The following is a 13,540-nucleotide window of genomic DNA, read 5'->3' on the forward strand; positions in this document are numbered from 1 at the left end:
TATTAGTTCATTTCCTTGTGGTTAGTTTCTTAGCTCTGTTTTTTTGCCATTATGGATTTATTGGATCAGTGTTAGTCTCATCTCCTGGGTTTGTTGTGTATGTATTTGCTCTCCTCAACAGCCTCCTAATGCTAAATACAGAAATTAAATATTACACAAATCAACAGTATTTGTTCAGTGACTCCTAACAGTAATAGATACACTGTTGGTGTAAAGTTCTCCAAATACATTAAAGATTATGGCTTAAGCATAAAGTGCATACTCACTGGCCAATTCTATATTTTATAATTTAAATTATGCTATTGATATTTTGTTGCTCAGAGTTGTCATGTAACATTTTTTTCTGCTAAAACAATAAAAAATGACTCCTTTTGTTAATTTGAATGCATTTTGCTTTATTCTACAGTTACATTGCAGGCAAGGGGGTCAACATCAGAAGATCCCGAAGGTCTTAGGTGGCCATCACTGTTTCATTCCTCATCTAGCCCTTTCTGTGATGAAGAATGACAAAAAGGGAACAATAAGTGATGAATTAGTAACTAAACATTGAGCAAATTCAGTAAGGGTTACACAAAATGGCCCACAGAGTTTAAATAATACTGCTAATCTGAAGGATAATAATTTAATCCGTCTAAAATCAACTACCTTAACGCATCTGTGAATAAATATACTAACACGTTGAATGCCGAACTAACTGAATGAAAGATGCTAATGCAAAAAGACTACTGAACGAACCAGTTGGACAGCTACATGAAGTCCTGTCACTGTCTGTTTTATAGTTTTTCTCATTTTGTTTTTACCACCATCTAACTCACTATCTGGCCAATACTCAGATCTGTAGTTGAAAAGTAATCATCTAAAATATAATTAGCTCCACATCTACAGTGGAAACCAGATGTTTTCATACACTGTGTGAAAAGAGTAATTTTCTCTCACTGTTTGACAATAAATATGACTAAACTGTTCCTGTTTTTGTCAGTTAGGTTGAACAAAATGATTTCTCTTTACTTAATAAAAAAATAACTAGATTTGTTTTTTTGAAATGTTTTTTTTATTACCTCAAAATCAAAGCTTTACATGCAACAAGTTTAGTGTGCATTTAAACATTAGGAAAGCAGAGGTGTCCAGATGGCCTTGTGAGGTTTTAATTGGTTAGTTCACAACATTTTGTTTATCCAAATCATCCAAAAAAATCTGTAGCAACATTATGTAATATACCCACAAGTGTGGTTTAGTCCTGTGTATAATTTCCAGATGCCTGTATTCATTTATTCAAAGGATTACATGTAAATATAAACACTTTCTAATGTTCATCCTTCATGTTGTTCAAAAAGAAGGCAGGTCTACCCAAAATGAAGAGTTTAAAACCAGTCCCACCAAATAAAGGATGTTTATTTAAACTTTGGATTTTAAAGGAAATAAGATTCTGAAGAAAAAAAAAGGCATATATGTGTTTTATTATTTTGGCATTTAGCTGATAGAAATAGTTCTGATAAACATAACTGATCTAAAACAGGAACACTTGAATCTGATTTATTGTCAAAAACACTTAGAGAAAAACAATATTTTTTATGTGAGTTCAGCTTTTAATGGCCCATGCTTGCTCCTGTTATGAAATACATGGAGAAGGAAAAAGCACAAGTACTTACTTCTACCATAGGTTCAATATAAACATTATCTTCCTTGAAGTGTTACAAATAGCCAGATAAATTCACTAACACGGCTCATTAAACAAGAAAATCACAGAATAAAATATATCTGTAAAACAGACTGGTCTGATTTATTTCGTTTGATTCTTTTTACAAACTCATTAACAGGCTCACTCTATCACTATAATTAAAACTTGGCCACCTTGATAAATATCACTTTTCTACTTGTTCTTATTCTTAGTATTGAAACTGCAGTAGCTAGAAACACAGCATTCAGGAAAATAAACAAAAATTGAATTATTTTTCGTGTTCAAATCTGATGGAATCTCTGACCTTTGACCCCACATCACGGCTCTTGGCACGGAGCTTGTTGACCTGAGACTCAGCAATGTCAGCTCTCTCTTCAGCCTCGTCGAGCTCATGTTGCAGCTTTCGGAACTTGCTCATGTGAGTGTTGGCTTGCTCCTCCTGCAAGATACAACAGCATCGCACTCCTGAGCAAGCACTTTAAAGTGTTAAACATAGAAGCAAAAAAGTGGATGTTCGTCTACCACATTTCAAGGAAATCCCAAACTTACAGATTCCTCAGCAGCTCTTTTATATGCCTTCACTTTAAGCTGCAGTTTGTCAACCAGATCCTGCAGACGTGCAACATTCTTGCGGTCCTCCTCAGTCTGCATAGATCATTGAATGGGAATGTAAAACATGATCTATGAATACTATGTTCTCTTTAGTCTGATTCTAGTCTGGATGTTTATAGTCTGATTCTTCCAGTATATAGAATGTATTTAAACTCTTTTCAGTACAATTAAAAATGCTTGGTAAAGTTGGATTCTTACTGGTTGTACAAATATTTCCAAATTGAAAGTTTTACCTGGTATGTGAGCTCCTTGATGCGTCTCTCATATTTGCGCATTCCTTTTACTGCTTCTCCACTTTTCTTCTGCTCTGACTCGACTTCGTTCTCAAGCTCCCTCACCTGGACACATCAGGACATAATAGGACATAATATCTTTATAATAATTTTTTATAATATCTAGGAGACAAGTGTAAAACGCTGTAAAGCTATAAAAAATGTTTTATCTAAATAATTACTGATAAAGAGCCATTTATCAGTAAACAATGGTTGTTTATTTCAGCTCAAATTCGTATTATATGTTCAGTGATTTCACTCACCCTTGACTCAAGCTTCTGGATCTGCTTCTTGCCTCCCTTCATGGCGATCTGTTCAGCTTCATCCAGACGGTGCTGCAGATCTTTGATGGTCTGCTCCATGTTCTTCTTCATGCGCTCCAGGTGAGCGCTGGTGTCCTGCTCTTTCTTCAGCTCCTCTGCCATCATGGCAGCATCAGTGATGGCCTTCTTGGCCTTCTCTTCAGCATTTCTGCATTCCTGCAGTGCATCCTCCACTTCAGATTGAAGCTGGACTGTGTCACCCTCCAGCTTCTTCTTCTGGTTTATCAGGCTGGTGTTCTGCATGATATCAAAATGAGATATTTATGAGGTATTAGTTCATGTAGGAAGTATTGCTACCTTGGAGATGTAGTCTCACCTGTGAGTGCAGTAGCTGCACCCGCTCACTAACATCCAGCAGCTCTTGCTCAGCAAGTTTGCGGCTTCGTTCGGTTTGCTCTAAAGCGCCCCTCAGTTCCTCCAGCTCTGCCTGAAGCAGGTTGTTGCGTCTTTCAACAATGGCCATGTTCTCTTTAAAATCATCGTTAGCCCGAACCGACTCATCCAGCTGAATTTGGCAATCCTTTACAGAATGGCATTAACCGTGAGCACATACATATATTTTCTCAGGATCTCTTGAAAGTGACTTTCTTCTGTTTTAGTTTACCTTCAGATGTGCATGAACCGACTTGAGTTGTTTCTGGGACTCAGCCGCCTGCCTGTTGGCTTGGCTAAGCTGGATCTCCATCTCGTTGAGGTCTCCCTCCATCTTCTTTTTCAGACGAAGGGCTTCATTCCTGCTGCGGCACTCGGCCTCAAGAGAACTCTGCAGGGTGTCGATTGTCCTCTGCAGGTTCCTCTTGCACTGCTCCATTTCCTCATCTTTCTCAGCCAGTTTGCGTTCAATATCAGCTTTGATTTGGTTGAATTCCAATTGGGCTCGTAAAATCTTGCCCTCTTCGTGTTCTAAGGAAGCCTAGTGGAAAGAAACGTACAGAGGTTTACAGCACATAATGACGTTCTTTTGAAATGCCTTTCATCCCTTAACAAGGGTATATACCTCCGCTTCTTCAAGAGCAGACTGAATCTCACTCTTTTCTTGTTCCAGCTGTTTTCGAAGCTTTTCCAGCTCATGGATATTTTTTCCACTCTCACCAAGTTGCTCAGTGAGGTCAGAAATTTCCTCTGTGTGACACCAAGCAGAGTAAAATAATTGGGTTAATATAACTTCACACAGAACATTTTTCAAACCTTTGCAGTAGATTTTACCCTGCAGATTTTTGTTCTCCCTCTTCATGGTCTCCAGATGGTCCAGAGACTCTTCATAGGAGTTTTTAAGTTTGAAGAGTTCAGTGCTCAAAGCTCTTGCTTCTTTCTGAGAACTCTCCAGCTCACACTGAGACTCTTCATATTTCTGCTTCCACTCAGACAAGACCTGCAGAGTAAAGACAGGTGAACAATAATCATTATTCACTTTAAAGGAAGAGAAGCATAATTTAGTCATATCCACCTTTCTATTTCATGGTATTTAAACGAACAGGACTTTACTTTGTCAAAGTTCCTTTGCTTCTTGTCCAGAGCAGCAGCAGCAGCATTAGACCTCTCCACATCCACCATGAGATCTTCAATCTCATTCTGCAGCCTGTGTTTGGTCTTCTCCAGAGAGGAGCATTTAGCATTCACTGCTTCAACAGCCTCCTCAGCCTCCTGCAGACGCTGAGCCAGCTTCTTCCTTGAGAAATTGTCATTAAAAACATTTAATGAATCTGAAGTCTGATAAATAATGCATAGGAAAATGTAAGCACCAGTTGCGAGGTCATCCAACAGACAAACTTTTTGTTCGTCTTACATCTTAGTAGGAACATAACACAAACAAAAAGCTGATCTGCTAGACGAAGTGAAATGACTGTTTTAATATTGTGTAATGGTTCTAGATTGAAGCTCAGCCTCTTACTTAGCTTCCTCCAGTTCTTCAGTTCTCTGGATGGCATCAGTTTCGTACTTGGTTCTCCACTGAGCCACCTCAGAGTTGGCCTTGGACATGCTGCGCTGAAGTTCAGCCTTGGCTTCCTGCTCCTCCTCGTACTGCTCCCTGAGGAGGTCACAGTCATGACGAGCAGACTGCACCGCATGGGCTAGTGCATTCTTGGCCTGTTACCAAAAAGTAATAATGCATCGTGAAAATGAAAGGCATTGGACAGTCTGCCAGGCCCAACATTTCAGTTACCTTTGTCTCCTCTTCAAGCTGTCTCTTCAGATCTTCGATCTGTTGAGTGTAGGACATTTTTCCTCTTGTCAGCTGAGACACGAATGAATCCTTCTCCTCCAGCTGCCTAGAGAGTTCACCTGGATTTTTTTTGTTTTCAATGGTACAAAATTATGTTGAAGTTAACTTGTAATGGACTATAAATTATTGAAGTTTAAACGTAATTTAGACCAAACATGTATGTTTGTTTATTCACAAACACTGTACCATTTTCTGTTTGAAGTTTTGCTTTTTGCATGTTGAAGTCATTAATGCAGCGTTGCGCCTCTTCAAACTTGGTTTTGTATTCGTTCATTTGATCTTCAAGAGTTCTGCACGTTTTCTCAAGATTGATCTAAAATTTCAGAAATGAACACAAAATATAGCATCAATCTTTTGTATGTACCATTTTCATACATACATACGTGAGCACCATTAGTTCACCTTGGTCTTCAGAATGTGCTCCATGTTGGACACAACATCATCCAGCTCCAGTTTAAGCTCACTCTTCTCCTTCTCCAGCTTCTGCTTGACTCTCTGCAGGTTGTCGATCTGCTCTCCCAGGTCAGCAACAGTGTCGGCTTGTTTCTTCCTGAGTGTGGCAGTGGTGGCTTCATGGTGCAGGGTGGCCTCTTCGAGGTCTCTGCGGAGTTTCTGAAACTCGGCCTCCCTCTTCTTGTTCATCTCTATCTGGGCCGCTGTGGCTCCTCCAGCCTCCTCCAGTCTCTCACTGATCTCCTCTAACTCTCTTGCCAAGTCTGCTCTCTGCTTCTCCACCTTGGCTCGAGCAGCTCGTTCGGCTTCAAGCTCTTCCTCCAGTTCTTCAATACGGGCCTGTTGGAGGATAATTCTTGTGTTTACAGACTTCATTCATTTGTTTTGCCTACTTTTCAAATATGTTAGTCTATTGATTACTTGAAGTTCTTTCAGTTTCTTCTGAAGCTGAATGGCAATAGCTTGCTCATCCTCAATTTTGTTATTCAGTTGACTCAGTTCAAAGTCTTTCCTGTTTGAAAAAGCAAAGTTACAAATCCAGCATATCAGGTATATCTTTAAATTCTTCTTTGTTTGGATTGAATAAATTATTCAAGTATTTCTTACTTTTTGAGACGCTCTTCAAGTTGTTGCTTGTCATTCTCAACGTCCATTAAACTTTCCTGGGTCAACTTTAAGTCTCCCTCCAGCTTTCTTTTTGCTCTCTCAAGGTCCAATCTAATCTTCTTCTCTTGCTCAAGAGATCCCTCAAGCTGAAAATTATCAGAAAATTAGACAATAATCATTGTTATACTAATAGGTGTATACATTTGTTGGAAAACTGATATTTGGCCATTAAAGTCTCACATCGTCCACTTGCTGCTCCAGCTTCGTCTTGGCCTTGGTCAGAGTGTTGACTTTGTCTTCTTCACTCTGCAGGTCATCCAGGGTTTGTTGATGAGCTTCTTGTAAAGCTTTTTTCTCCTTTGTGAGCTTGGCGATGATTTCGTCCAAAGCAGCCATCTCTTCAACAAGGTTTTTCACCTGTAAATTAAGCAAATAAGAAAATTAAGACTTGGGTTATGGACTAAATAATTCCCATTTGTTTTAACTATAATAAAAAGTCACAATTCCGAACCTTGTTCTCAGTAGCGTGCTTCTCTTTCTCCACTTTTGCCAGAGTTAGCTCCAAGTCATCAATATCCTTCTTCAACTCAGAGCATTCATCCTCCAGCTTCCTCTTCTTAGCAGTCAGTTCAGCATTTATTTCTTCTTCATCCTCCAGTCTCTCAGAAAGCTCTTTGGCTTTTGCTTCCATTTGAATTTTGTGTTTGATTAGCCCCTCACACCTCTCCTCTGCATCAGCAAGATTATCTTGCTCCTAAATAGTCATTATGTTTAAAAAGTCGTTTGAGCAACAACAGTCAATATAAGTATGCTATATCTTATTGAATGCATGTGATCCTGGGACTTACAGCGTGGACTTGGAGCTGCAGGTCATTTTTCTCCTGGAGAAGAGAGACAGTTTTCTCCTCCAGCTCTTTTCTGCGAGCTTCAGATTTTGCATAGGCCTCCTTCAGTTTCAGGAATTCTTCCTTCATGTTGGCCATCTCCTTTTCTGCTTCAGCAGATCTCAGGAGAGGTTTGATCTTAAAGTACAACTTCATCCAGGGCCAATTCTTGACCCCCATGAAGGCACGGATGTTCCACTGGATTACGAGTAGTGAATCCCTGTAAAAAAAAAAAAAATTGCTGCTATTATAGTAATTTTCAAAGTTGTGAAGTTCTTATATTTTGTGTTATTTTAAAGGCCCCAATTCATACCTTCTTTCAACAATCTTCTGGAATTCAACTCTTGCAAGTAAACCTCTAGATCTCGCCTGGATTCCAGTGATAATGAGTGACAAGCGATCATCTCTCATCTCCTCCAGTTGACCAAGAAGACCAGCTTTAAAGAACACCTTTAGGAACATGGAACAATCTTTATACTACTTATTAAGATACCTGTACAATGTATTTGTAAGCTTGGAGAGACAACTCTGTCTTACAACAACGTTTTTAGTTATGACATTTTGAAATTGTAAATCAAATACATCCCAAAATTGGAATAGGCTTAAGAGTGTCATCTTAGACTTCAACTATTAATATAAATGAAATCACTACAAATCATTTCCTCAGTCTATTGAATGGTAAATACAACATTTGGTCTGTAGTTCTGACTTTTTAAAGTTTTATTTACCTTAGTGTGCCCAAACTTGTACTGGTTGTGATCAATATCAAGAGATCCAAGAAGTTTTTCGGCTCCCTTTCTGCTGTCAATGAACTGTCCCTCAGGAATGGCAGCAGGATTCAAGATACGATATCTGGGAAATCATATATTTGTTAGCAGGACCTTGTAGAGTACAACTCCTGGGATGTACTAAGGTAATACCCTTTGGATGTACTGAGGCAATACCTCTGCTTGAAGTCTCCATAGAGGATTCTGTTAGGGAAGCCTTTCCTACAGATCCTGATGCCTTCCAGCACACCGTTACAGCGCAGCTGGTGCATCACCAGAGGATTCTCCATTGCCCCAGGAGTCTTGGTCTCGTTGGGGATGATGCAGCGCACAAAGTGGGGGTGGGTAGACCTTAGGTTGGTCATCAACTTATTTAGGTTCTCCTGTGCATGGCATTTAAACACAATGCTGAACATTTAGACATATTTACACCAAAATATCTGAGTTACTGAGTGAAAATCACTTTTGACTCTCAGATATTTGACTTTACTTACCCTGTGAAGGGCAGATACAGTTTGAAAGGATGATCCCTTTTTCTTGCCTCCTCCTCCTTTGCCACCTTTCCCACTTTCAGCTATTTAGCATTAGAAAAGTTTATACATTAGACTAATCAACACAGAAATAACTTTTTCAATATTAGTCCTGAAGCTTGAACTATAATGTCTCTTTACCTGAATCAGCTCCTGCATAATTTGCAAACAGAATACCAAGCAGCTTGACTGTAGACTTCTGGTAAAGACCAACAACGGTCTCATTCAGAGGATCTTTGTTCTTCACCAGCCAGTTGTTGATGTTATAATCAACAGTTCCAGCATAGTGGACCAGGGCAAAATGGGCCTCTGGTTTGCCTTTAACAACTCTAGGCTTCTGGAAGTTGTTTGATTTTCCGAGATGATTGTCATAAAGCTTAGCTTTAAATGTAGCATCAGAGGCTTTGGGAAACATGCACTCCTCTTCGAGGATGGACATGATACCCATGGGCTGAAAGGGAAATAAAAGTGGTTTGAAACACAAATAACCTTTTACCATTTCCATGTGTTTGATATTCTGATTCTCACCTTTTCAATCAGGTCAATACAGGCCTGCAGATCCATGCCAAAGTCAATGAAAGTCCATTCAATCCCCTCTTTCTTGTATTCTTCCTGCTCCAGCACAAACATGTGGTGGTTGAAAAACTGTTGCAGTTTTTCATTGGTGAAGTTGATGCACAGCTGCTCAAAGGTGTTGAACTGGAAGTTGACAACAATATTTTTATTACTCATCCTTCTTATCAGCATTGCTTTCCAGATGTTGCACATATGGTAAAATTATATGAGCAGATGAGTCTCACATCAAAGATCTCAAATCCGGCAATGTCCAGCACTCCAATGAAATACTGGCGAGGCTGCTTGGTGTCAAGTGAATGATTGATTCTCACCACCATCCACAGGAACATCTTCTCATACACTGCTTTAGCCAGAGCTCCAACCGCATAATACACCTAAAAGTAAAGAAATGCTAACTTAAAATAAAACATAGTCATGTTCATATTCTATGCATAATGTGTGACCTGTCTCCATATAAACAATAGAAGGTGATTCAGCTGGCTGTGTTTAATCCATACCTGTTGAACATTTTGTCCCTTGGTGACCCACTCATTCCCCACTTTCACTCTGGGGTGGCAGAGGCCTTTGATGAGGTCAGCAGAGTTCAGGCCCATCAGATATGCAACTTTGTCAGCATCTAAAATTATAAACATGAATTATAGATTAATTAACATAATTTTTCTAACAGTTTACGAGTTTACAAATTATAGAAGTCCTCTCTCACCTTCAGTGCCATCTGCCTCAGCCTGTTCTTCACGCTGCTTGTTCTTAAACTTCATGTTACCAAAGTGCATGATGGCACCAGTCAGTTTGTAAATGCCGTTCTTCTCTTCTTGAGTGAAGCCCAATACATCAAAGGCCTCCTGCATGAAAAAAAAAACAACGTTTTATTAGCTATGGGATTAAGTATTTGCTGGATAATATTAAGTGTATATAGTACCTGCTATAAAATGTAGTTACAGTACAATATTATGTATCAAATATTCCAGTTACTCTGTAAAGTAGCTCCTACTCACATCAGTTGCTATCAGCTCTTCTGCATCATTGATGGAGGCTACCGTCGTCTCTCCTTGGGAGATGAAGGCGTAGTCATAGGGGTTGTTTGTAATGAGTAGCATTTCTGTGATGTAGACCAAGAATATGACATTTAACTACATAATGCAATGATGCAAAATCAATGTGTACTGATTTGAAAATGTGATGTTTTTTATTTACCAAGGAGCTCAGGCTTCTTCTGAGACAGAATTTGATAGAAGATGTGGTAATCTCTCTCAGCCTTAAGCTGAAAAGTTACTCTGGACTTCTCTAGCAGATCTGTAAAGGCATTTGCATCATGTAGGTAGAATGAGCCATTATGGGTGTAAAAGCAAAGTTCAAGAAAAAGAAGGCACCACTTACATGTCTCAATATCAGCTGAAGCCAGCTTTCCACTGGCTGCAAAATGAATACGGATAAATTTTCCCTAAAATACAAGATGAGAAGAAAAGTTATATTGTGAATTATGCATTGAGAGAAGAGACATTACAGAGAGGAACTTACAAATCTGGAAGAGTTATCATTTCTGATGGTTTTTGCATTCCCAAAGGCCTCTAATGCCGGGTTGCATTGGATGATTTGATCCTCCAATGTACCCTATCGAAATGAAACTTACTGTTAAAGTAGTGCAAAGGTGCGTCTAAAGGCTGACAGTCTGCAAATTCAGTATCACCTTTTTCTCAGAACCTGTGTCCTTTTTCCCACCTCCAGCTGCAATGCTGGCAAAGTACTGAATGACTCTCTTGGTGTTGACAGTTTTCCCAGCACCAGATTCTCCACTGAAGACAAAATAAAAGGCTTTATTAGGTGGAAAAGATGGCATCCAACACTATTATTAATAACACAGCTTCACATCCACTGTTAGCTAACTAAAATGAACTACTGAACAATATACAATAGTATACAGTTGCTTGTAAACAGGTTCTTAGCCTTTTTTGAAATATGTAATAATTTCACTATCACAACCTTCTATGTATTTATTGGGATTTTGTGTGATAGACCAACAGAGAGTAGTGTATGTGAAGAGATAGAAAAGGAGAGGAAAATCTGAGAAGTGTGCCATACATTTGTACATTTGTTGGCAACCAACTGCATTCATCAGACACCTAATCAGTAAGTAAAGTCTGCCTCTGTATAAAAAATTTGGTATAAATATAACTGGTCTGGATAAAACCTCAGAGGATTTGTTAGAGATCACGATTGAACAAACACCATCATGTGATGTATTTATGGAGTCGCTAAGGTCATAAAACAATCCCAGGTTTGGACATCTCTCAAAGTTCAATCACTGAAAGACCGTAGCAGGGATGCGATCCCCCACCAAGACATGGTTGTCTATCTAAACTCACAGGCATGTTGATTAGGGAATTATTTAGAAACAGCTAAGAGACCCCAGGTAATTCCATGACAGCTGCAGAGATCCACAGCTCAGCTAAGAGAATTATTTGACAGGCTGTCTGGTCGTTGTGCTCTGTACAAATCTGGTATTTATAGAAGACTATCAAGAAGACAGAAAGCCATAAGAGGCCATGTTGGTAGTTTGCTGCAAGCCATTCAGAGGACATCATAAACATGTCATCAGTTGAGACCAAAATTAAATGTTTTGTCCTACATTCAAAGATCTATTGTGTACTGAAAACAATTACATCCCATTCTCACAGTTACACATGGTTGGAGCAGCATTATGTGATGGGATCTGGGTCTGATCAGAGTTGGAAAGCTGGATGGAGTGAGTTACAGTTTAGCTGTTTTCAGCAAACCATATTATACAGTCGCCCAGTCAAAGTTCAACTAAAATTTAATTAAGAAATTTCTGGCAGGAGTTGAAAACTTATGTCTAGAGACAGTCCATGTAATCTGATTGAGCGTGAGCTACTTTATGCAAAAGAACAAGCAAAAAATCTGTAGCAACTTTGCGAAAGGTGTTAAGCTGGTAAAGACATATCCCAAAAGACTAGCAGCCTGAACTGTAGAGAAAGTTGGTTCTATATCATTTTGGTTAGTGGGAGCTACAGACTCCACCTTTCTGATTTTTAGCTGTTTTAAAATCTAGAAGGTCTATCACTTAAAATCCTAGTGAAATACAAAGAATGTTGTGCTTTATTGTAATTAGAATGAAAAAAGTTCAACGTGTTTCAATGCTTGAGGAAGGTTCAGTAAAGACAAATGCAGCACCAATCAGTTTTTTTGGCTAACATAAAGGCAGAAACAAAGGCAGAAAATCTACATTTGACCAAAGTTCTGACAAGATGATATTTTTGAGAATTACAAATTAATTAACATACGTGATGAGAATGGATTGATTTTCTCTGTCTGAAAAAAGAGAGGAAAGGATTACTGAAAGGCTCACTCTTTTTGACCCTCACTCAACTGACGATGTGATTTTCATTGAAAATAAATGACCTGTCAGCATGTACTGGTAGGCATTGTCAGAGATGGAGAAGATGTGAGGAGGAGCTTCACTCCTCTTCTTGCCCCTGTAGGCAACAACCACCTCTTGGTTGTAGACTGGCAGCCACTTGTAGGGGTTGACAGTCACACAGAACAGCCCAGAGTAGGTCTGAGATAATTTGAAATGGAACATGAAACATTTCTTTCAATGATCTGAATTAGGATTGGTGTATAAAGGAGTGGAAAGCTAGCTTTTTTGTCACTTACGTAGATCATCCACGCTGCGTAACGCTCTTTGAGGTTAAACAGCACAGCTGGCTCATGGAGGAAGGTGAACATCGCCATGTCTTCAATTTTATCAAACTTTGGCGGGTTCTGAGGATGTACGTCACACTCCTTCACTGTGACAGTCTGAAAAAATCAACGTTTTTGTTAACAGGCTGCTTTCACTGGTGGCAAAAAAATAAGCTGCCTTTAAAGCAGCATCACTTCTGCATACTGACCTTCCCTTTCTCTGTCTGAGCAGTGACTTTATCACCGTCACGACTTACGATGGAAGCCTTAACGTATTCCTCATCGGGGTCAGGAACAAAACACTCCTTCTTCATGTCAAACGGACGGGTCTGGGCCTCCAGACGCTCCCTGTCTGACTTCCTCAGGTACGGGGCGGCTGCCCCAAATTCTTTCATGGCAGCATCACCCATCTTTCACCTGGGCAACTAAACAACAATTTATCTTGATGCATCTTTACTGTTTGCGTGTTGCAGGTAAAGTAATTTTCCCTAACATATTTTATTGTTGTAAATTTTCAAATGTTCTTACCTTTTCAACCACTTCCTGAAATACTGAGATGAAGACGACCCTGAGGGAAGAAAAAAACAAATGGTAAGAGATAAGAGCAGTGAGGTTTCCATATCTAGCTAAGCCTGGACTTTTGTCTTCATACCTTACCTTGAGATAGAATGGTGACCTGTTGGGGGCTTCCCTGTGACTTCTCCTTTTAAATAAAACCCCTTTGCCTAATATGGAGGAGAGCTTTAGGGCCAGGAATGTTATTGTGTCTGTGTTTGGTCAGTGGGTTTAAGACGGGAGGGGGTTAATGAGTGGGAGAGCAGTCCAGAAATCAGCGGGTCAGGGTCTTATCAGAGATGGGGGTCCCCAGTGAAGCCATATTAGGCACTGCATGTATTGCAATGATTATTCATAAGTA

At 39.5% G+C, this 13,540-nt stretch overlaps 1 protein-coding gene across 2 annotated transcripts; it reads right to left on the reverse strand.

Annotated features, from left to right (window-relative positions):
- Nucleotides 1–375: 375 nt before the first annotated feature.
- Nucleotides 376–13,302, reverse strand: LOC129362122 (myosin-7). Of its 2 annotated transcripts, XM_055033474.1 has the most exons (39): nucleotides 13,282–13,302; nucleotides 13,153–13,192; nucleotides 12,834–13,049; nucleotides 12,598–12,741; nucleotides 12,343–12,499; nucleotides 12,225–12,252; nucleotides 10,613–10,718; nucleotides 10,444–10,536; nucleotides 10,303–10,366; nucleotides 10,120–10,218; nucleotides 9,921–10,024; nucleotides 9,629–9,767; nucleotides 9,423–9,541; nucleotides 9,150–9,299; nucleotides 8,878–9,048; nucleotides 8,491–8,800; nucleotides 8,314–8,393; nucleotides 7,997–8,202; nucleotides 7,781–7,904; nucleotides 7,366–7,502; nucleotides 7,017–7,272; nucleotides 6,680–6,922; nucleotides 6,409–6,585; nucleotides 6,169–6,314; nucleotides 5,983–6,073; nucleotides 5,512–5,901; nucleotides 5,296–5,422; nucleotides 5,050–5,168; nucleotides 4,777–4,973; nucleotides 4,371–4,554; nucleotides 4,092–4,257; nucleotides 3,883–4,007; nucleotides 3,490–3,798; nucleotides 3,202–3,405; nucleotides 2,826–3,122; nucleotides 2,524–2,628; nucleotides 2,228–2,323; nucleotides 1,983–2,117; nucleotides 376–491 (listed from the first exon to the last, which is right to left on the reverse strand). In XM_055033474.1, the coding sequence occupies exons 3-39, from the start codon at nucleotides 13,032–13,034 to the stop codon at nucleotides 471–473; spliced, it is 5,820 nt and encodes a 1,939-aa protein (XP_054889449.1). In that variant the 5' UTR covers nucleotides 13,035–13,049; nucleotides 13,153–13,192; nucleotides 13,282–13,302; the 3' UTR covers nucleotides 376–470. The 2 variants fall into 2 exon arrangements, with proteins under 2 accessions (XP_054889449.1, XP_054889448.1); XM_055033473.1 differs by lacking the exon at nucleotides 376–491 and having other exon boundaries at nucleotides 1,065–2,117.
- Nucleotides 13,303–13,540: the final 238 nt, after the last annotated feature.

Source organism: Poeciliopsis prolifica, unplaced genomic scaffold, assembly GCF_027474105.1.
Source record: "Poeciliopsis prolifica strain line A6 unplaced genomic scaffold, Auburn_PproV2 SCAFFOLD008, whole genome shotgun sequence".
Taxonomy (NCBI): Eukaryota; Metazoa; Chordata; class Actinopteri; order Cyprinodontiformes; family Poeciliidae; genus Poeciliopsis; species Poeciliopsis prolifica.

Excerpts from the sequence above, each read along its gene's own strand:
- LOC129362122 (XM_055033473.1), bottom strand. The coding sequence starts at position 13,034 with ATGGGTGATGCTGCCATGAAAGAATTTGGGGCAGCCGCCCCGTACCTG. Across the intron at positions 10,537-10,612 it reads ACACAGGTTCTGAGAAAAAG|GGTACATTGGAGGATCAAAT; the intron begins GTGATACTGAAT and ends TCATTTCGATAG. Across the intron at positions 9,542-9,628 it reads TGAGGCAGATGGCACTGAAG|ATGCTGACAAAGTTGCATAT; the intron begins GTGAGAGAGGAC and ends TTATAATTTTAG.